This window comes from Corythoichthys intestinalis, chromosome 6, assembly GCF_030265065.1.
Source record: "Corythoichthys intestinalis isolate RoL2023-P3 chromosome 6, ASM3026506v1, whole genome shotgun sequence".
Taxonomy (NCBI): domain Eukaryota; kingdom Metazoa; phylum Chordata; class Actinopteri; order Syngnathiformes; family Syngnathidae; genus Corythoichthys; species Corythoichthys intestinalis.
Genome location: NC_080400.1, coordinates 9,350,724 through 9,374,327, shown reverse-complemented (window position 1 = coordinate 9,374,327; position 23,604 = coordinate 9,350,724). Strand labels below are relative to the sequence as shown.

At 40.3% G+C, this 23,604-nt stretch overlaps 1 protein-coding gene across 4 annotated transcripts in view; it reads right to left on the bottom strand.

The window, feature by feature from the left end:
• Positions 1-23,604, bottom strand: part of LOC130917360 (nectin-1-like) — a 588,953-nt gene that overhangs the window by 122,231 nt on the left and 443,118 nt on the right. For 3 of the 4 annotated variants that reach the window (XM_057838682.1, XM_057838683.1, XM_057838685.1), the window contains one exon: positions 7,865-7,931. The exons of the other annotated variant lie outside the window; for it this stretch is intronic. In XM_057838682.1, the coding sequence (XP_057694665.1) occupies positions 7,865-7,931 (67 nt within the window). The remainder of the gene's footprint in view (positions 1-7,864; positions 7,932-23,604) is intronic. 4 annotated transcript variants of the gene reach the window in all.

The window sequence follows — 23,604 nt, the reverse complement described above, 5'->3', positions numbered from 1 at the left end:
TCTCTTAAAAATCAAACTGTGATTTTCTGTTTTTTTTCCCATATTCTGTCTCTCATGGTTGAGGTTTACCCATGTTTACAATTACAGGCCTCTCAAATCTTTTCAAGTAGGAGAACTTGCACAATTGGTGGTTGACTAAATTCTTATTTACCCCACTGTATGTTAGATCTTTTAATATCTTTTTTTTCATTATTATTTATTATCCATCCATCCATCCATTTATCTATCCATCCATCCATCCATCCATCTATCCATGCCCGTAAAACTGCTGTCTGTCTGGCTTGATTTGGACAGTACGAATCATCTTGGCCAGAGGGTCTAAGAGTTTATATTTTTAAAGCAATTGGTCAAAATATCTAAAATATATGATATCAGGCACACATTGTTTCCGCCAAAGGAACCTAGCGGTCCCTAGGATATAGAGATTATTTGTGTGTGGCCATAATGCTGAGGCTGAGAGGACAGACTAAATGCTAGCGGAGATAAAACGATATTATGTGGGGCTTGAAAGTTCATTTAAAAATGCTGTAAATCAACGTGCACTGAAGCGAGAGTTAAAAAACAAAACAAAAAAAAAACTCAAAGCTAACAAACAAGAGTTTGGTTATAGATACATAACTTAACTGGTTGTGACTGGAACATCCTCGAACACGATGGGACACTTTTTCATATCATCCTTGAGCAATTTATTTTGCTTAGGTAAGTGTACATTTATGGTTTTACATAGAAAAATTGTAAACATTTTAAATGGTTGCTGATATGCCAATACATAACATTTCTGGTAAGATTTCCTCCCACTTCCAGTGTGAAAATCATGAACAAGGCTCATTAAGGGTGGTGCGCATGCATGTTTGCACCAGGTGTGAACATCTTCTTATTCAACATTTTGACTTTTTTGTGTATGATCAATATCCTCTTCTCTGCTCACGTCAAGTGTCCTTTCAGTCCCAACTGTGAAAATCTGCTGACGACGTCCAGCGTCAACAGGGTTTCCCGTGCTGCATTTACAAGTTAGCGGCAACGGCGGCGCTGTCAAAGTGATTTATCCTGCCCAACGTCTGCAACTGTGTCAATGTCAGGAAGGCGCGAGAGCAAATTCATTTCGCAAGGCGGCTTGCCGATGCTATGCTTGCCATTGTGGTAGCGATTTCAGGCGGGGGGTGGGGGGTCGTAAATCACGGCGGGTACGAGCAAGAACGATGAACACATTCTTCTCCGCCGATTGCTTTTGACAAACACCCGTCTGTTTTGATAATCATTAGACGCTCGGGGTCGCTAAACGGCTGCGTGATTTATTAGCCTTGACCGACAGCGAGTGCTGCTCGGCTGAGGCAAACACAATCAACCGTGTTGGTGTTGTCTATTTTCCTCATTTTGTAGCATTTTGTTTTGCTGTGCTAAGTGTGCTTAACTACATTTCTTAAACAGCAAATAATCTTGTTTCTGAACCACTGAGAGTAATAGACGTCAGGTCCATTTTGAGTAGGAGACATGTGCAGATAACCAGTTTAAAGCTATATCAAGGATTTAAAAAGTCACGGCATGAAATACCACAAAAAGACTTGGATTTTTTTTTTTTTTTTTTTTTTTTTGAGTGTTCACTTTGCAGCCTGCAACATATTTGCAAACTAGACCTCAGATAGCAGACCCACAATGAATAAATGTTGATTTCGCCAACAAAATCATCAGTATGGTTGACATTGAAATTTCCGACAATGAACAATGTTGAATCAATGTTGCAAATAACGATGACGCATGGCAGTGACGTTGAAACAACGTTGTTCTATGGTATGTCAGGCGATGGTTGAGTTTACATTGTTTTATAGTTGATGAACTAATGTTAACAAATAGTTGATTTATGATTGACAGGGAAATATGATCAAAAAGTAATCAAATTATAGATGAGCGGGAGTTTCGGTTGTTAAATAGTTGTGTTCTTGGTTGACCAGGAAGACAGCCACACACCTCGAACGAACTCCACTGGAAACGTCTCATTTAAGGAGAGCCATATTTAAAGGTAAGCCTGCTGCGCTTTTTCAGAGCCTTAAACAGCAAGAATGTCTTACGGTAGAAAAACCGCATTTGTCATTATTATTTGCACTGTGGGGCAAATCAGTTTTTAGTCAACCACCAATTGTGCAAGTTCTCCTAATTGAAAAGATTAGAGAGGCCTGTAATTGTCAACATGGGTAAACCTCAACCATGAGAGACACAATGGAAAAAAAAAAAAAAAAAAAAACAGAAAATCACATTGTTTGATTTTTAAAGAATTTATTTCCAAATTATAGTGGAAAATAAGTATTTGGTCACCTACAAACAAGCAAGATTTCTAGCTGTCAAAGAGGTCTAACTTCTTCTAACGAGGTCAAACGTGGCTTTACTCATTACCTGTATTAATGGCACCTGTTTTAACTCATTGTCGGTATAAAAGACACCTGTCCACAATCTCAGTCAGTCAAACTCCAAACTCCACTATGGCCAAGACCAAAGACCTGTCGAAGGGCACCGGAGACAAAATTGTAGACCTGCACCAGGCTGGGAAAACTGAATCTGCAATAGGTAAAACGCTTGGTGTAAAGAAATCAACTGTAGGAGAAATTATTAGAAAATGGAAGACATACAAGACCACTGATAATCTCCCTCGATCTGGGGCTCCATGCAATATCTCACCCCGTGGCGTCAAAATGATAACAAGAACAGTGAGCAAAAATCCCAGAACCACAAGGGGGGACCTAGTGAATGACCTATAGAGAGCTGGGACCACAGTAACAAAGGCTATTATCAGTAACACTATGTGCAGCCAGGGACTCAAATCCTGCACTGCCAGACGTGTCCTCCTGCTGAAGCCAGTACACGTCCAGGCCCATCTGTGGTTCGCTAGAGAGCATTTGGATGATCCAGAAGAGGACTAGGAGAATGTGTTGTGGTCAGCTGAAACTAAAATAGAAGTTTTTTGGTAGAAACACAGGTTCTCGTGTTTGGAGGAGAAAGAATACTGAATTGCAGCCGAAGAACACCATACCCACTGTGAAGCATGGGGGTGGAAACATCATGCTTTGGGTCTGTTTTTCTGCAAAGGGACCAGGACGACTGATCTGTGTAAAGGAAAGAATGAATGGGGCCATGTTGGGAGAGATTTTGAGTGATAATCTCCTTCCATCAGCAAGGGCATTGAAGATGAGACGTGGCTGAGTCTTCCAGCATGACACTGATCCCAAACACACAGCCAGGGCAACAAAGGAGTGGCTTCCTAAGAAGCATTTCAAGGTCCTGGAGTGGCCTAGCCAGTCTCCAGATATCAACCCCACTGAAAATCTGTGGAGGGAGTTGAAAGTCCGTTTTGTCCAACGACAGCCCCAAAACATCACTGCTCTAGAGGAGATCTGCAAGGAGGAATGGGCCAAAATACCAGCAACAGTGTGTGAAAAGCTTGTGAAGAGTTACAGAAAACGTTTGGCCTCCGTTATTGCCAACAAAGGGTACATAACAAAGTATTGAGATGAACTTTTGGTATTGACCAAATACTTATTTTCCACCATGATTTGCAAATAAATTCTTTAAAAATCAAACAGTGTGATTTTTTTCCCCACATTCTGTCTCTCATGGTTGAGGTTTACCCATGTTGACAAATACAGGCCTCGCTAATATTTTCAAGTGGGAGAACTTGCACAATTAGTGGTTGACTAAATACTTGTTTGCCCCACTGTATATAAAACCCTTTGCCTGACCCAATGTGACAAAGTTGCCAAAGTTGCCAAAATTGTAAGATGGGCATAGACGTGTCAGAATATGCATTCGCTGCTGTTATGCAAAAGTGGCTATGCTATGCCCCAGACCACCATGTGCCAAGGTTCGCAGCAAAGCTCATCAGACTGAAGAGGAGGCCTAAGTTTGCAATATGTTTACTGAGCGTTATTAAAAATAATTTAAAATTTAGACAAGTTCTAATTTTTATTATTTATTCAGTATATTTTATTATTCAGCATAGCTTTTTCTTCTCTATGTAAAAAAAAAAAAAAAAACAGGACCTTTAAATAAAGGCATATTTGAACACATAATAGCGTCATGGTTGAAAATGAAGGAAAACATGACATTGATTCACCGTTGTTCTAATATTAACAATAATCAAAATTACATTTAGGTTTTGTTAGGATTTCAACGTTAAAACAACATTAATTGAGGGTGCAAAAGTGATGACAAATCAACGTCGGGTGTCAACGTTGATTCAACGATATAAAATCGACTTTCAACATTGGTCTGCTGTCTGGGACTTAACCCATTGGCTGCCATTGACAGTGCTAGATATCCAATCCATTGAATTCATCCTTTCTACTTGTCACATTTCAAATGGATTGGATGTCTACTAGTGATAAATTAATATCAATTCACGTCAGAAGGATGAAAAGAGCCAAATGATTGGGTGTCTATCATCATCATCAATGGCAACGAAGGAGTTACCAAGCAGTGTGCCGTTGTTTTTGAAGTAAACGAGCAGAGCCGCGGGTGCAAAAGGGGGGATCAGGTAGGATCTTTGAATGTATATTTTCTCGTGTTTTACAGTGATTTATGTTTTTTGTTCAGAAAATAGCTCACCAGTGATGCAAAATTGTTTCCTGTGTATCGTTTTAAAGCTCTATTTACAAAATGAAATATACAACTCCTAATAGGGCTGTCGTTGGGTAACACGGACTTTCAACGCCCTCCTCACCCCGTGGCGTCAAAATGATAACAAGAACGGTGAGTAAAAATCCCAGAACCACACGGGGGGACCTAGTGAATGACCTACAGAAAGCTGGGACCACAGTAGCAAAGGCTACTATCAGTAACACAATGCGCTGCCAGGGACTCAAATCCTGCACTGCCAGACGTGTCACCCTGCTAAAGAAAGTACACGTCCAGTCCCGTCTGCGGTTCACTAAAGAGCATTTGGATGATCCAGAAGAGGACTGAGAGAATGTGTTATGGTCAGATGAAACCAAAAAAACAACTTTTTGGTAGAAACACAGGTTCTTGTGTTTGGAGGAAAAAGAATACTGAATTGCACCATACCCACTGTGAAGCATGGCGGTGGAAACATCATGCTTTGGGGCTGGTTTTCTGCATAGGGACCAGGACGAGTGATCTGTGTAAAGTAGAGAATGAATGGGGCCATGTATCGAGAGATTTTGAGTGAAAATCTCCTTCCATCAGCAAGGGCATTGAAGATGAGACGTGGCTGGGTCTTTCAGCATGACAATGATCCCAAACACACAGCCACAGCAACAAAGGAATGGCTTCCTAAGAAGCATTTCAAGGTCCTGGAGTGGCCTAGCCAGTCTCTAGATCTAAACCCTATAGAAAATCTGTGGAGGGAGTTGAAAGTCCATGTTGCCCAACGACAGCCCCAAAACATCACTGCTCTAGAGGAGATCTGCATGGAGGAATGGGTCAAAATACCAGCAACAGTGTGTGAAAAGCTTGTAAAGAGTTACAGAAAATGTTTGGCCTCCATTATTGCCAACAAAGGGTACATAACAAAGTATTGAGGTGAACTTTTGGTATTGACCAAATACTTATTTTCCACCATGACTTGCAAATTAATTCTTTAAAAATCAAACAATGTGATTTTCAGTTTTTTTTTCCACATTCTGTCTGTCACGGTTGAGGTTTACCCATGCTGACAATTACAGGCCTCTCTAATGTCTTCAATTTGTAGAACTTGCGCAATTAGTAGTTGATGAAATTTTATCCCACTGTAACTCAACTTGAATTCAATGGTGGTATTTTTGTATTGCTACGACTAACGGAAGTTGATGGTTCAAATTACTTCCCATAATGCACCTGACGACTACAGCCAATCAGCGTATTTTTGCCCGTAATTCGAGATAGGATGGTCCCATTGGTCCCAAACCACTTTTATTCTACTCAGTATCAAAAGGCCTTTCCATAGAGGAGATTTTCACTCAAAATCTCGCGATACATGGCCCCATTCATTCTTTCCTTTACACAGATCAGTCGTCCTGGTCCCTTTGCAGAAAAAAAGCCAAAAAGCATGATGTTTCCACAACCATGCTTCACAGTGGGTATGGTGTTCTTCGGATGCAATTCAGTATTCTTTCTCCTCCAAACATGAGAACCGGTGTTTCTACCAAAATGTTCTATTTTGGTTTCATCTGACCATAACACATTCTCCCAGTCCTTTTCTGGATCATCCAAATGCTGTCTAGCGAACCGCAGATGGGCCTGGACGTGTACTGGCTTCAGCAGGGGGACACGTCTGGCAGTGCAGGATTTGAGTCCCTGGCGGCGCATTGTGTTACTGATAGTAGCCTTTGTTACTGTGGTCCCAGCTCTCTGTAAGTCATTCACTAGGTCCCCCCGTGTGGTTCTGGGATTTTTGCTCACCGTCCTTGTTATTATTTTGTCGCCACGGGGTGAGATCTTGCATGGAGCCCTAGATCGAGGGAGATTATCAGTGGTCTTGTATGTCTTTCATTTTCTAATAATTGCTCCCACAGTTGATTTCTTTACACCATGCAATTTACCGATTGCAGATTCAGTCTTCCCAGCCTGGTGCAGGTCTACAATTTAGTTTCTGGTTTCCTTCAACAGCTCTTTGGTCTTGGCCATAATGGAGTTTGGAGTGTGACTGACTTGAGCTTGTGGACAGGTGTCTTTTATACCGATAATGAGTTGAAACAGGTGCCATTTATTCAGGTAACGAGTGGAGCCTCGTTAGACCTCGTTAGAAGACGTTAGACCTCTTTGACAGCCAGAAATCTTGCTTGTTTGTAGGTGACCCAATACTTATATTCCACTCTGATTTGGAAATAAATTCTTTAAAAATCAAACAATGTGATTTTCTGTTTTTTTTTTTTCCACATTCTGTCTCTCATGGTTGAGGTTTACCCATGTTGACAATTACAGGCCTCTCTAATCTTTTCAAGTAGGAGAACTTGCACTATTGGCGGTTGACTAAATACTTATTTGCCCCACTGTATATCTTAGAGCTTTCATTTTGATTTCATGATACAACGATATTTTTTGCTCTAGGTTATCATACCATAGATATTGATGTTGGCCCAAGCCTATTCCAAACTTCTCCAGGTAATGTGTCACACAGTTGCATGCTGTAATATTGCAATGTTGATGGTTCCCATAATCTGATAATCGGGGATTTCACTCAGCTAAGTACCCACGGGAGGCTGAGATAGCATCGCCCAGCCTTCCGCTGATAAAACTAAGAATCTCCAACATTCACTTGATTAAACATTTGAACACATTTCATGTTAAGACACTGTACAACGTGGACACTTAAAGTTCTAAGTCACATTTTGACAACAGCGCATGCACAGTTACACACCATGGACACAGCTTTTATCATGCATGGGCGACGACAATCATGCACAGCAGATCAGCGAGGGACAGTCGGAAGGGGGTTTAAGAACGATTGACAAAAGGAGAGGAGGTTGCACTACTCTTAACAAATAAAATTTATCGGAGAGATTGGGTTTATGGGAAGATTAACAGCAGCCAAATCCTCTATCAGATCACAGATGATTTTCCTCTGATTAGCAATTTGATTTGATATCTTTGCCATTAGTCTGCCTGAGCTCATCCAATCAGATAAACTTGAAGCTTTAGAGTCCCTCTTAAGGCTTTGAACGGAGTCTGATTTATCGAGTTTATCAAACGAGACAGATATATTTGAACAAAGTTTGACATCAAACTTGTGGCGCCACTTTTTGTTCCCCCTTTCTTTTTACAGCGGTGTGCTTAAATAAGTCACTTGCAGGCCGCCGTTGGAGGCGGGCAAGAGAATAGAGGATCCGGGGGGGCAAGGCTGGGCGGGGGACAGACTGGGGTCAGGTGCCTCTACTTTCCTTGTGGCGGACTCTGGCTTCTCTGCAGCCTGTGTCACGCAACTGTCAGTGACAGCGGCGACGGCGATGCTGAGGGAGGCGAGAGTGGGAAACAGACAGACAGATAGATACGTAGTTACTTGCACATCACAGTGAGAAAGACAGATTAGCAGAGGGTGGGAGATGGAGACAGAAAGCAGTATTTTTGGGTGGTCGTAGGGTTGCTGTGATAAGTGGCTACTGCACTTGCTTTACACTCAGTGCTTCCCAACCTTTTCTGAGCCAAGGCACACATTCTATATTAAAGAGAACCTCGAAGACTTGTAGGCTCTAATAAGCCACAATTGTTCTCTTTTGCTAAAATATGCTATTAGAAACCCATAAATTATAGACCCCAATCACCAACGTCACAAAATCACATGATCGCTGTATTGTGCCGCCATATTGTCCGTCATTGTGTGTACGTATTGTCAATGATCGTAGTTTCTAAAGGTGGATTCACTTGCAAATTATGGAAGCCCCGGTGCTTTCAGACGCTGTAAACTCATTGGATGAGTTGCATAAAAGCAGTTATTTGGAAAAGCTTCGGTCGATCAAGTCGGCAGATCCATATTTGATGCCCAAACCGATGTTTCCTCCCGTCCGGTCCCGTCCCGTGCGTCAGAGCTCGTCCTGAGACCACAAAATTTCCAATCATACTTTAGTTTATGTCACGATGAGGAGTCGGGTACCCAAAATCGGCACCGGCCCAAATATAAACCGACATTTGGTCAGCTAAGCTGTCACGATTGTAAAATGAAACTTGATATACAACGGGCCGGTGTGTGCCGAAAAATAGCTGCCCGGTGTGAAATGCCCCCCCGAAAGGAGCGCTTATTTATAACGCTTTATTGACGTGAAAACATCAAATGTTTTCATGGACGCATTGCAGTAATGGATTTACGACTATAAGATCAGTTTTAAATAATTAAATTACACAAAATATGAGTACTGTATTTTAGTAACAAATCATGACTGGGCCACATAACCATCTTTGAACAGAAATGTATTAATATGCAGGTTTTCACGACCATATCCCAATGACAATCACACAGGTTTATTTATTAGTTCAAGCAGAGTAAAATACATATTCACGGTACAAGAAAGTTTTTTCCGTGTGGGCGTTCCCGTCAGGGGGGACATTTCACGCAGGGCGGCTATTTTTCGGCACAATACCTGTTGTTGCGCTCACTTACTTGCAGCGCGACCGTGGCGACGAGCTTCTTAGTCTCCGTCTGATGATGTCTACGATCGTTTGGCATCATATTGATGTTTTCACCGCTGTCTAATGGCTGTCCACACAAACGCATCATGAACCGAGATAAACAAACCGGGCTGCTTTAGAGATTTGCCCTTTTAACAACGGGCACACAGCAACTACTAAAATGATCGTTTATCTTCTCTGTTACCACAACCAACCGCCACACATGCCGTCACCATTTTGATTAATCAATGTTAACGATTGTCAGGAAGGTTTTTGGGTTCGTTTACTAGGGAGTGATTCCTTAGACAAGCAGAAAAAACACACAGTAGTAGGAGGAATGTACGTAGCGGTAATATGTAAACACTATGAGCTGACTGACAGACACTATGACGGCACCAGTCAGGGGGGCAGAGTTGTGACGTCACGTGATTGGGGTCCATATAGTATTTTGTGTGCGTGTCTTTCATGACTCTTTATATTATTCATCAACAAATTAACCTACTTCATAACTAGCTAACTAACTAAGGCTAGGTTCATACCGCGGGTCCTAATGCACAAGTCCGATTTTTTTGTCATGTCTGTTTTTTTGGCGTACCTGTTCAGACTGCCTTTGTCCATTGACCCTGTTCAAGTATCACACATGCGCTCTAATTCACAGTCCGAGATGCGCTGAGCAAACTGGCCCGCATGCGCAGGAGCATTGGAGCATAGAGAATTTTAAATTCTGTTAATTGCTGCATGAATTCCAATTTGGGGGACTTGACAGTTCCGACCGCAGCCACGTTCTGGAAAAATGTGGCCCGGATGGGATTTTAACCACATACGAAAGTGACCTGGATCGAATTGAAAATGGTCCACTTTTATGTGACTTTTCCCGTTCAGTCGGGTTGGAAAAACACGAAAAAATCAGATTTGTGCTAGATTTACAGCTGAAATGGTCCTACAGATGTTGGATGATGGAGAGGCAGTGACGGGGTTGGACTCAAGTGTCCCAAATTTCTGATGATGAGGACCCAAACTATTGTCCAGGTGGCAGTGGCAGTTGTCCACCTAGAAAATCCAACTGAACAGGATCAGTCTGACTCATAGGATTCCACTTATGTGTCCTCTGAAGAAGAAAGTGTCCAAATCATGGCCAACAGAATGCGTTGATAGGGCTCTTACTAGAGACAATGACCCCCCACCAAGGGCAGAACACAGAGCCACAATATCCTCAGAAATCAGTCAGTGCCTCCACAAGGGCTTAGCACTGCTGTCTCACCAAAAAGATGCATGTGAGCTCTTCATCATTGATGATAAAATACAAGGAAGGATGAAGTCCATTGCTGTTCTGTTTTGGTTTTTTTTTCTCCAAAAAATGTTAATTGAATCATAAAGATATTTCAAGCATGAACTAATTTTTGTGTGGCCCTAAATATAATACTAACTAATATAAGTGATAATCCTTCACCAAAATGGCATAAAAACACATTGGTTCTAATATGGGTCACTTTTGACCCACTTATGGAAGATTGTAGGGTCCAGTAACTTGTGCATCTAAGGGTTTAAGTACTGTATATCTTTTCATGGGACAACACTGACAAAATGACACTTTGACACAATGAAAAGTATACTGTGTGCAGCTTATATAATAGAGTTCATCTATTTTCCCCTCAAAATAACTCAAAATATAGCCATTAATATATAAACCCCTGGCAACAAAAGCAAGTACACCCTTTAGAAACTACGTACATCCCTAAATGTCCAAATTGAGTACTGCTTGTCATGTGACTCGTTACAGGAGCGCTGTCAGCATTGCTGTAGAGATTGAAGAGGTGGGGGGTCAGCCTGTTAGTGCTCAGACCATACGCCGCATTTGAAATCAAATTGGTGTGCATGGTTGTCACCCCAGGAGGAAGCCTCTTCTGAAGATGGCACACAAGAAAGCCCGCAAACAGTTTGCTGAAGACGTGTCAACAAAGCACATGGATTACTGGAACCACGTCCTATGGTCTGATGAGACGAAGATTAATTTGTTTGGTTCCGATGGTCTCGAGCTTGTGTGGCGGCGACTAGGTGAGGAGTTCAAAGATAAATGTGGTGCATGGTGGTGGGAATCACCCCCCGCCCCCCACCACCACCACCACTTCAATCTCTGCAGCAATGCTGACAGCACTCCTGTAACGAGTGACATGACATTTTGGGGGGAAAATGACAAGCAGTACTGAATTTGGACATTTAGGGATGTACGTAGTTTCTAAGGGGGGTACTCACTTTTGTTGCCAGGGGTTTGGATATTAACGGCTATATTTTGAGTTATTTTGAGCGGGAAATAAATGAACTCTATTATATAAGCTGCACACATACTACTTTTCATTATGTTAAAGTGTCATTTTGTCAGTGTTGTCCAGTGAAAAGATATACTTAAAATATCTGCAGAAATGCGAGGGGTGTACCCACTTTTGTGATAGACTTACTATTTGTGTTTTTATTGAGTCTTTTATTACCTTTTCATTCCTTCAAAATACTTTTTGCATGTGTTTCTCTCCGATACTTTTAAGTATTGTGTTCTTTTGGTAGCTTCAAAGCAGATTGTAGATCTGTTAACCACATTCGTCACGTAGCGTATTTATACCACCCTTATTTGATATCACCACGTTTATGTGTTTTCTTAAGGCATCTTTCGTATGTTCTGTCTTTATGCATCTAAACAAAACAAGCTGAAAGTGCACGGAAGTACTTTGGGTCTCAAATTTGCCCCTTGTAAGACGTTTCGCCGGTGTAGCACATTTTGGCAGAACACCGGTTTTGTCATACTCTTGTCTCGTCTCATCCACTCTTTCCTCTTCATTGTGCTTTTGCTGCTCGTTTTGTGAAATATCGACAGTGCTCTCCTGCTCATTAAAGTTCCTCTCGGATTCGAATTGAAATGGTTGAACAGATGTTTATGTTACTAGAGTCATACTCTGGAAGCCCGGCAGCGTAACCCAGTGACATCACCGCCCTGCAACGTCAACAACAATGGCGACCTAATAAACTAATTTTACAAATTGTATAAAAACAAACACAAGAGGGGTTTTAATATCAAATTATTTTCAAATTATTCTAACTCATAAGAACATTTATCTTTTAAGAACGACAAGTCTTTCTATCCGTGGTTCCCTTTAAAAAAAGACGTATACATATGAAAGTACGGTGGTATGAAAAAGTATCTGAAGCGTTTGGAATTTCTAACATTTCTGAACAAAATCACCATCAAATGCGATCTGATCTTTGCCAAAAACACACAAATGATAAAAACAGTGTCTGCTTTTACTAAAACCACCCAAGCAATTATAGGTTTTCATATTTCTATGGAGATAGTATTCAAACAATGAAAGAAGGGGAAAAATTAGATAAGTGAGCCATCACATCTAATATTTTGTAGCCCCCCCCCCCCCTTTGGCAGCAATAACTTCAACCAGACGCTTCCTGTAGCTGAAGAAAAGTCTAGCACATCGATCAGGACTAATCTTGGCCCATTCTTCTCTACAAAACTGCTGGAATCAGTTAGATTCCTGGGATGTCTGGCATGAATGCTGTCTTTAGCTGATGCCACAGCATCTCAATGGGGTTCAAGTCTGGACATTGACTTGGCCGCTCCAGAACATGTAAAACTATTCTGAAGTTGATTTACTTCTATGTTTGGATCTTTGTCAGCATCCATCCTCTTTTAAGCTTCAACTGACTGACAGACGGCCCAATATTTTCCTGCAAAACATCCTGATACACTTTTGAATTCATTCAATTATATTAATACCGTAATTTCCCGAACATAACACGCACTTTTTTCCCCCAAAAATTAACTTGTAAAATCATGGTGCGCATTATTAACGGGTACATGGATGGAGACAGAAATATATATATATATATATATATATATATATATATATATATATATATATATATATATATTTGTTTTTTTTTTAAATTAATTTATTTATTTTTTTTAATTATTGTTGACACGGCCATGTTGTGTTGAAGAAACGTATGCGGCGATCCGTTGCCGACCATTACGGTACGTGACTTCACCATTTTGTTTCGGTAATACTTCACTCTGATCGGCCGAATGATTTCGTCTGTGTTAAATTCTGCTTTTTTCACTCTTCATAAAGCACAGAATTTCGTTTCTTGAGCTCATTTGAGTCAACGTTTATTGCAGCTCCGCAACTCGGACCATAACAAACGTAACAACACAGACTTCCTGTGTCCGTCAACTATATCTGTCCCTCGGGAAACTCAAATGCAAATAACAATAGTTCCTATTGTTACTGTCGTGTCGACAGCGATGAGCTCTCACGGATTTCCGACTTACGTTCTCACTTTCATTTTACCGTATCAATCCATGGAGGAAACATTTATTCATCAGGATGAAACGAGAAAGTTGTACAGCAGCCTTTAAAAGAAAAGTCCCATCTGTTTTGTTTTCTCCTGGACTCTGGTAAGTTCAAGAAGTTATCAGATCATATTATTACCATACATATGGTCAGTTTACGGTAATGTTTTGAACTACCAATGTGCTATGTTTGTGCTGTGTTTCACCAGTCAGTAAAATGACATTTCTGTATCTGTACACGAGCTCTGTTTTCTTGTATTAGGCTCGAGCGTTTACGTCACAGCAGCACGGGATCATGCGAGATTTGCGACAACGCAGCCATTTCGGAAGCACGTCTGCATCACGGGACATTTAAACTTAACGGCAAATACAATTCAACTACGAGTGCCAAAGAAAAAAGAAAAAGTAAGGAAAACTTGCCAGTTCAATACAGAGACAAACTTGTTACCACGGCGAAGGACACATATGTGAGCAATTTTAAGGATGTGAACAATGTTGACCCTTACGAGCAAGCCGAACACAAATGGAATAAAGATGTCGACAAGCTTCCACCACTACGCGAAATGGACATCATGCTGTATTTAGTGTTTGGTGTAAGTTACTACACTCATCAGCAATTCCGAAACTACAAATCGCTACAAAGCTCCGAACAGTTTTGCTGCAGATGGGCGCAGGGTTTGCAGATTATGACCATAGTAAACGGCAACACCATCTTTCTAGCAAAGGTAGGCAATGTGTGTTTACATTAGTCTGTGACCACGGATGTACACATTTTTTGTTGCAGAAAATGTAGCCTGTGTACAAATTCTTTGCCACTCTCTCACGTCAAAATATTACAGCTTTTTCATTTAGCAACGACAGGAATTATGTCTTATGAAGACAATGCACATGTATGCATGCTAGTTGTTTACCTGTAGCTATAGCTAACAACAGGCCGACTTAGGGCACAAAGTTACCGAAATTTGCGTAAACAAACGAAATTAACTTACTCGAGTGGAAGTGCATAGAGCAAACTCTGTGTGTAACTGGAGAATCAAACGTTATGCCCTTCCTTCTGATCGAAGCCACCCATGCCATTCTTCGACGTTTGGTAAGTTCAGATATGACCTTTCCCTCGCCTTTTCTCCATGTAGGGATCCGGAAGAAACTCAATGGTGTTCCGTCGAGCTGTACATTCTCCTTTCTATTCGATCGGTTGTTGCAATTCTTTACCGCACAATAATTTCCAACCATTTTTAAAGAGTGACCTGTGTTGAAATGCCTCACTGTTTATGTTTCCCGCTTCCAAAATGGCGATAGCGGCGGAAACCTCGCGAGTGCCACCTCATACGCTCGAACCTAATTCTTCTATTTAGTGGTGCTAAAATTAGGGTGCACGTTATACACGGGTACAATAATTTCCCCTAGATTTTACAAGTAAATTTGGGGTGTGTGTTATACATGGGTGCGCCTAATATTCGGGAAATTACGGTAATCATTCTGCTTTTATTGTGCAAAATGTTGCTTTACTTTTTAATATTACCAGAGAGGCCACGGCATTTGCCTCCAGAATTGCTCCTTGCATCTGTTTTTGGAGAGCATGGCAGCAACCTGGGCAACAAGCTATCTGATAAGAGCAGGTATCTGCAACAGGGGCAATTCGTGGGATACGACGTGATCTGTCACGCTGTCGATCGTGTGGCTTCCGCTGTTCTTCGCATTACAAATAGATGGCTTTATTTGTTTCCCCTTCCATTTTCACAAACACATTTAGAATTATTTTCGCTCAGTGACTTGTTTCCTCTCAGCTGCAGCCCTCCGCTACTTCGGCTGTGCAGCAGCTGGCTGAGTTGTACAAATGCAGATTAGCTGATAAACTTCATAGCAGGCTGTCTGTCTTAAAAATCTTACACTGGAACGCTAACAATAAATAGTGAATTGATCTATTTAAGACGCATTTGCATAACAATTTACCTCAATATTAGATCTTTATTACTGCAGATTTAGGCAAGCAAAATAAAGACTTTTAAAGCCACTTTGATGAAATAAAGGATCACATATAAACTAAATGCTGCTGTTGTATTACAAATTTTAAAGAGATGGCGCAGAGTCAATATTGCTGCTTTCTGTGTGTTAAAGTGGTAACTGTTTGAGTCTTGTATTATTGTGACACTGAGGCTAAGTTTTGTGAGGAAGTACACTGCATTTTTTATTATATGACAATGTTAAGCTAGCAAGCTTTGTGCAGACAAAGTCTATGGTTTAGCCACACATACTGGTCCTAACACATGTTTAACCCTTTAACACCGAACGTGTCGGCAGCGACGCGTTTACGCATATCGTCTTTGAAGCTTCGTCACGCTGTAATTACGTCACCCACGTGCCGCTGGTTGGTCTCGTTTGAAAGTGCGGAAGTTGAAGTCCACACCAGTTTTTATTTGAAGTCAATCGGCCAAGAAAAGTTGGAGATAATGTCATTTGAGTTTTATAGTTTTATTGCACTCATAAATATGCATTAAAACGCTGCATGGACCATGTATCCATCTCCACATTTCCATCATTTCTTGTCCTTTTTCAAAACCGAAAGCAGCACAAAAGACATATCCCATATCCCAAGAGCTGTTGTGATTTCAAGAAGGACGAACCGAATGTGATCATTTTTAATAAATTTCCGAGCGAGGCGCCAACTATTGAAAGGGAGGCATTCGAAGCAAACAACGGCCGGTTGGTTTGAGCGAGCGACTTTGAAACGTGCAGAATGAATCTAAATCTACATTTAGCGCAAGCTAATTCATTATTTCATTAACTCAAGGAAGAAGATGAGCTGTATTTGTCGTTTTCTTGGGATGAGTCGGCGTCAACAGCGCGCAAGTGGCGAAAGAATAGGCTGTGTGACGTTGTGTGTGACGCAGCTCTGTGACTTGTTCAAGAAGCTTTATTGAGTGCGCAAAAAAAAAAAAAAAAAAAAAAAAACTTTATTGGGTCGCATGCCTGAAAAATTTGAATTGAAAGGAACTACTTGTCAATATTTTTTAAAATCCTTTTTTTCAATGTTATAATTAAAAGTAGTGTGTGTGCAGCTTATTTAATAGAGTTAATTTATTTTCCCCTCAAAATATAGCCATTAATATCTATACCCCTGGCAACAAAAATGAGTACACTCCTTAGAAACTACATCCCTAAATGTCCAAATTGAGTACTGCTTGTCATTTTCCCACCAAAATGTCATGTGACTCATTAGTGTTACTAGGTCCAGGTGTGCATACGGAGGAGGTGTGCTCAAATTCGTAGTGCAGCTTTCACACTCACTCATACTGGTCACTGAAAGTTCCAACATAGAACCACATGGAACAGAACTCTCTGAGGATCTTAAAAGACATATTGTTGCGCTACATGAAGATGGCCAAGGCTACGAGAAGATTGCCAACACCCTGAAACTGAGCTCCAGCACAGTGGCTAAGATCATCCAGCGTTTTAAAAGAGCAGGGTCCACTCAGAACAGGCCTCGGGGTTGGCTGTCCAAAGAAGCTGAGTGCACGTGCTGAGCGTCACATCCAAATGCTTTCTTTGAAAGATCGTCGCAGGTATGCTGTCAGCATTGCTGCAGAGATTGAAGAAGTGGGGGGGTCAGCCTGTTAGTACTCAGACCATACGCCGCACTCTACATCAAATTGGTTTGCATGGCTGTCACCTCAGGAGGAAGCCTCTTCTGAAATGGTACACAAGAAAGCCTGCAAACAGTTTGCTGAAGACATGTCAACAAAGCACATGGATTACTGGAATCATGTCCTATGGTCCGATGAGACGAAGATTAATTTGTTTGGTTCTGATGGTCTCAAGCATGTGTGGCAGCGACCAGGTGAGGAGTACAAAGATAAAAGTGTCATTTCTACAGTCAAGCATGGTGGTGGGAATGTCATGGTCTGGGGCTGCATGAGTGCTGCAGGTGTTGGAGAGTTACATTCCATTGAGGGAAACATGAACTCCAACATGTACTGTGAAATACTGCAGCAGAGCATGATCCCCTCCCTCCAGAAACTGGGTCGCAGGGCAGTGTTCCAGCATGCCAATGACCCCAAACACACCTGACCACTGCTTTACTGAAGAGGCTGAGGGACTGGCCAAGCATGTCTCCAGACTAAACTCAATAGAAAATCTTTGGGGGATCCTCAAGCGGAAGGTGGAGGTGTGCAAAGCCTTAAATATCCGGCAGCTCTGCAACGTCATCATGGAGGAGTGGAAGAGCATTCCAGTGGCAACCTGTGAAGCTCTGGTCAACTCCATGTCCAGGAGAGTAAAGGCAGTTCTGGGTAATAGTGGTGGCCACACAAAATATTGAAAATTGACATGTTGTATGTTAATATTGACAACTTTCACTAAGGGGTATACTTACTTTTGTTGGCAGGGGTTTAGATATTAATGGCTATATTTTGAGTTATTTTGAGGGGAAAATAAATCAACTCTATTATATAAGCTGCACACACACTACTTTTCATTGTGTAAAAGTTTCATTTTGTCAGTCTTGTCCAATGAAAAGATATGGCGGAAAACACTCAGGTGACTTGTTTAACACCCAATTTGGCCCAATTTCTAAATTGTCCGATATACATGTGTGATACATCATTGGAAAGCTTAAAATCTCAATTTTTTGGGGAAAGAAAACATTTGAGCAGGAGGAATTTTTTTTTTTTAATAGTTTTTTAAACAGCAAAACCCTATCTGGAGGAGAGAGCACGCGAGAGCAGAATTACAGACCCCATGACTTTAACGCTAGATTATCGCTTACTTACCTTGTTTCGATCCAAAAACTCCATGTAGCATGTATCACTATCAAGGCACAGCTGTGAATGCCCACAGCTGGATTTTATGGGTGAAATATGGTAATATAACAAGGGTCGCGGTGCAGAAATCGCAGACATCAAGGAGTGCTCGAGATTTTCTGTTTCATATATTTACCCTTTAAAATGTTTTTTTTTTTTCAATTTTTCTTTGTTTGGATCGATTATTTATCATCTAACATATCAGAGAAAATGCCACAGTAAAAAATAAAAATACAATTAAGCAACAGTATTGAGCTAGATATCCGTGAGTTTTTTACAGACACCATTTTTTAAATTGTGACGTCACTTGTTTAAAAGTTTAAAATATGCGAGTGAATAAATTTTCTAAGTTTTTTTCTTTTTTTTTTTATGAAATATGACACATCAAGTAATGATTATAAGATAAAAATGACAGACATTTTGAATAATAAATATAATTAATTACTTTCGTTTTATGGCTGGGTTGAAACAAAAGTGGTTGCACGACATCTGTAAACAGGGATTTCCATGGTAAAACGTACAAATTAAGAATAGTTCTGGGGCTTAATGGCTATGGCAGCATATAGACATATTGTTCCATCAAACACAACAGTTCTTTTGACTTAAAATAAAGCAGTTTATTTTAAAGAGGGTTGCAAGAGCAGAAACTGCTTTTCCAGCCTTGTCTGTGTTTTCCGCCATATACTTAAATATCTGCAGGAATGTGAGGGGTGAACTCACTTTTGTGGTACACTGCATGTGTGTATATATATATATTGTATATGTATTAGGGCTGTCAAAATTATCGCGTTAACGGGTGGTAATTATTATTTTTCTAATTAATCACGTTAAAATATTTGACGCATTTAAAGCACATGCCCCGCTCAAACAGATTAAAATGACAGCACAGTGTCATGTACATTTGTTACTTGTGGTTTTTGGTGTTTTGTCGCCCTCTGCTGGCGTTTGGGTGCGACTGATTTTTATGGGTTTCAGCACCATGAGCATTGTGTATTTATTGATATCAACAATGGTGAGCTACTAGTTTACTTTTTGTTTGAAAATTTTACAACTTTTATCAAAATCAAAACATTAAGAGGGGTTTTAATACAAAATTTCTATAACTTGTACTAACATTTATTTTTTAAGAACTACAAGTCTTTCTATCCATGGATCGCTTTAACAGAATGTTAATAATGTTAATGCCATCTTGTTGATTTATTGTTATAATAAACAAATACAGTACTTATGTACAGTATGTTGAATGTATATATCCGTCTTGTGTCTTATCTTTCCATTCCAACAATAATTTACAGAAAAATATGGAATATTTTAGAGATGGTTTGAATTGCGATTAATTACGATTAATTATTTTTTAAGATGTGATTAACTCGATTAAAAATTTTAATCGTTTGACAGCCCTAATATGGATGAATATTAGAGAGAGACCGATCATCAGCGCCAATATTTGGAAATTTGATGCATATCGGTATAAATGAATTGATGGCAAAGCTCTCATAGAGTAAATGAGGAATGCCAACGAAGAAGTCAACTGATGTTCAATTTGAGTCAATCATTGTCATTCATGGTGCGTTTCATAGTCATAATTAGAGATGGACTGATTATCGGCCGGGCAGATTATCGGTGCCGATTTTTGGAAATTTGACTTCAATCTTTTTTTTTTTTTAAACCTGACCGGCCGATATGAAAAAATCCATTTAAAACTGGGTTATTTCAGCTCAGATGCAGCCGTGCCTCTCTCTCCTGCACTACTATCCACCCTGTCCTCTGATTGGTTAGATGGTAATGGTAAATGGAGTTACACTAGTATTGCGTCTTTCCCCGTTTTTAAGGCCCTCAAAGCGCTTCAGACTATATCATCATTTAACTCCTGGGACAGCACCAGGAGCATCAGGGGTTTAGTATCTTTGCTCAATGATACTTAAGACAAGGTCACCAGGGCTTTCTTTTCAATGGAAAATTTTCAGAGAGCTATTTATTTTCTTCAACTATATAAGATATGCTTCTGAGTCTAGGAAAGTCAGGCACTTCTTATAATTTTCTATTTGTGTGATTCAATAAATATGCTTTACGCATTTCAATGAAGTTCAGCGTCTGTATTGTTCAATTTTCTTACGCCAATTTTGACATTTTTACTACAGTGGGGCAAATAAGTATTTAGTCAATGAATTATCAATCCCAGTGCAAGCCCGGTTGTCTGAAGGACCTAGCAACGCCAGTCCCCCATGCCATGAGTCCACAACCAGAATGGCGATGCAACCTACTACGAAACTGCAAAACCTTGAGATTAATGTTTGTCGGGAGACAGCAAGGAATGAAAACAGCAACGAGGATTAAGTCGACAAAAGGAGGGTGGCGGACACGGCCTACCATCGGTCCTCAGCTATTCCCTATCTTCTGGATCGAATCACCTGAATAAACTAACTACTGAATTATGAACTAATCTACTGGATCTAATCAACATAACGAGCACATTGCCACGATCGACAATAGACTATTGGGAAAATGAACAATCAGAGGGGATGGTTATTAAAAAAACATTTAATCACTACGAAATCTGAATGTCAAAAACTATTATTCGATATTTTCTGCGTCCTATATGGTATACTGGGGCGGGATTCAATAAGCTTCGGCTTCTCCCGTTTGCCCTTTTCTTTTCGGGTTGAATTAATTGTAAACACATATAAATGCTGTATGGTTGTTTGGATTTGTCATGCCTGAAGGGAAAATAAATAAATTATAAATAATAATAATAATAATATAAATAAATACAAAAAAAAAAAAAAAAACACCAATGTTCCAAGTTCTCCTACTTGAAAAGATTAGAGAGGCCTGTAATTGTCAACATGGGTAAACCTCAACCATGAGAGACAGAATGTGGAAAAAAAAAACTGAAAATCACATTGTTTGATTTTTAAAGAATTTATTTAGAAGTATTTGGTCACCTACAAACAAACTAGATTTCTGGCTGTCAAAGAGGTCTAACTTCTAACCAGGTCTAAAAAGGTCAAACGAGGCTCCACTCGTGACCTGTATTAATGGCACCTGTTTGTACTCATTATCGGTATAAAAGACACCTGTCCACAATCTCAGTCAGTCACACTTTAAACTCCACTATGGCCTAGATCAAAGAGCTGTCGAAGGACACCAGAGACAAAATTGTAGACCTGCACCAGGCCGGGAAGACTGAATCTGTAATAGGTAAAAAGCTTGGTGTAAAGAAATCAACTGTGGGAGCAATTATTAGAAAATGGAAGACATACAAGACCACTGATAATCTCCCTCGATCTGGGGCTCCATGCAAGATCTCACCCCGTGGCGTCAAAATGATAACAAGAACGGTGAGCAAAAATCCCTGAACCACACAGGGGGACCTAGTAAATGACCTACAGAGAGCTGGGACCACAGTAACAAAGGCTACTATCAGTAACACAATGTGCCGCCAAGGACTCAAATCCCGTCTGCAGTTTGCTAAAGAGCATTTGGATGATCCAGAAGAGGACTGGGAGAATGTGTTATGGTCAGATGAAACCAAAATTGAACTTTTTGGTAGAAACACAGGTTCTCGTGTTTGGAGGAGAAAGAATACTGAATTGCATCCGAAGAACACCATATCCACTGTGAAGCATGGGGGGGGAAATGCTTTGGGGTTGTTTTTCTGCAAAGGGATCAGGACGACTGATCTGTGTAAAGGAAAAAATGAATGGGGCCATGTATCGAGAGATTTTGAGTGAAAATCGCCTTCCATCAGCAAGGGCATTGAATAAAAGACGTGGCTGGGTCTTTCAGCATGACAATGATCCCAAACACACAGCCAGGGCAACAAAGGAGTAGCTTTGTAAGAAGCATTTCAAGGTCCTGGAGTGGCCTAGCCAGTCTCCAGATCTCAACCCCATAGAAAATCTGTGGAGGGAGTTGAGAGTCCGTGTTGGCCAACGACAGCCCCAAAACATCCCGGCTCTAGAGGAGATCTGCATAGAGGAATGGGCCAAAATACCAGCAACAGTGTGTGAAAAGCTTGTGAAGAGTTACAGAAAATGTTTGGCCTCCGTTATTGCCAACAAAGGGTACATAACAAAGTATTGAGATGAACTTTTGGTACTGACCAAATACTTATTTTCCACCATGATTTGCAAATAAATTCTTTAAAAATCCAACAATGTGATTCTCAGTTTTTTTTTTTTTTTTTTTTTTTCCACATTCTGTCTCTCATGGTTGAGGTTTACCCATGTTGACAATTACAGGCCTCTCTAATATTTTCAAGTGGGAGAACTTGCACAATTAGTGATTGACTAAATACTTATTTGCCCCACGGTACAAATGAATATCGGCTCCAAAAATCGTTTATCAGCCCCTCTAACTACAAATAATCGGTATTGGTCCTGAGAAAATATATCGGTCAATCTCAAATACTGTATATCCATGAAGTCTTCTCACTTGCTACTTTATTGTAGCAACAAAATAAATGCACAACAATACAAAGGGCTGCTGGAGCCACAACCCATGCTAGCTCTCAGCTCCCAAATCACTCGCTCGCTACCTCGCTTCCGTATATGTCACATGCCCCGAGCCCCTCTAAAAGGGGACACGTTTATTTAAGGACATTACAGTAGGCTATCATTCATTGTCATTCTGTCATAAAACATTTTAAATAAGCAATCACAAAAATTGGTTTCACCACACCATACCTATAAATTACTGATTGCAATCTGCTTGTGCGTGCGTGCATGCTTCGGCACATGTGTGTGGTGCTGCAACGATTAATCGATTAACTCGAGTATTCGATTAGAAAAAAAAGATTGAAATTAAATTTTGCTGCTTCGAGTATTCGTTTAATTAAAGTGGGGTTATAATGGTTTATTTGACAAATGTTTGCATTTAGTTTTATTGATTTGGGTGGATACATTGCCCTCTCTTCTGCCTCATTTCACATAGCTGAATCCAGCATGTTTAGCCATTTTTTGTGGGAATAGGTTTCTGAACCATTTGTTAAGAGCGTTGTTAAAAAAAAAAGAAAAAGAAAAAAAAAGTTAGCATTTTAGAGCATTTAAGCTAGCGGACTTTTGGTATGTAAGTTAGCCAATCGTTCTTTTGTTGTACATAGATCCTCATTTATTTATTAGTTTAATACTGTTTGAGGCTCAGCTAAGCTGTTTTAATTTTTCATGTTCCTTATCAGATTACTCGATTATTCGAACTAACTAGTTCATCGGTAATCGACTACAAAAATAATCGATAGCTGCAGCCCTACATGTGTGTGCTAGAAGTAAAAACATTTTTTTTTTATACTTGAATGTTACATGTCCGTGATGCACAGTACTTTATTTTATAGTTTAATTCTCGAAGACTACCCTACAGTACATACAC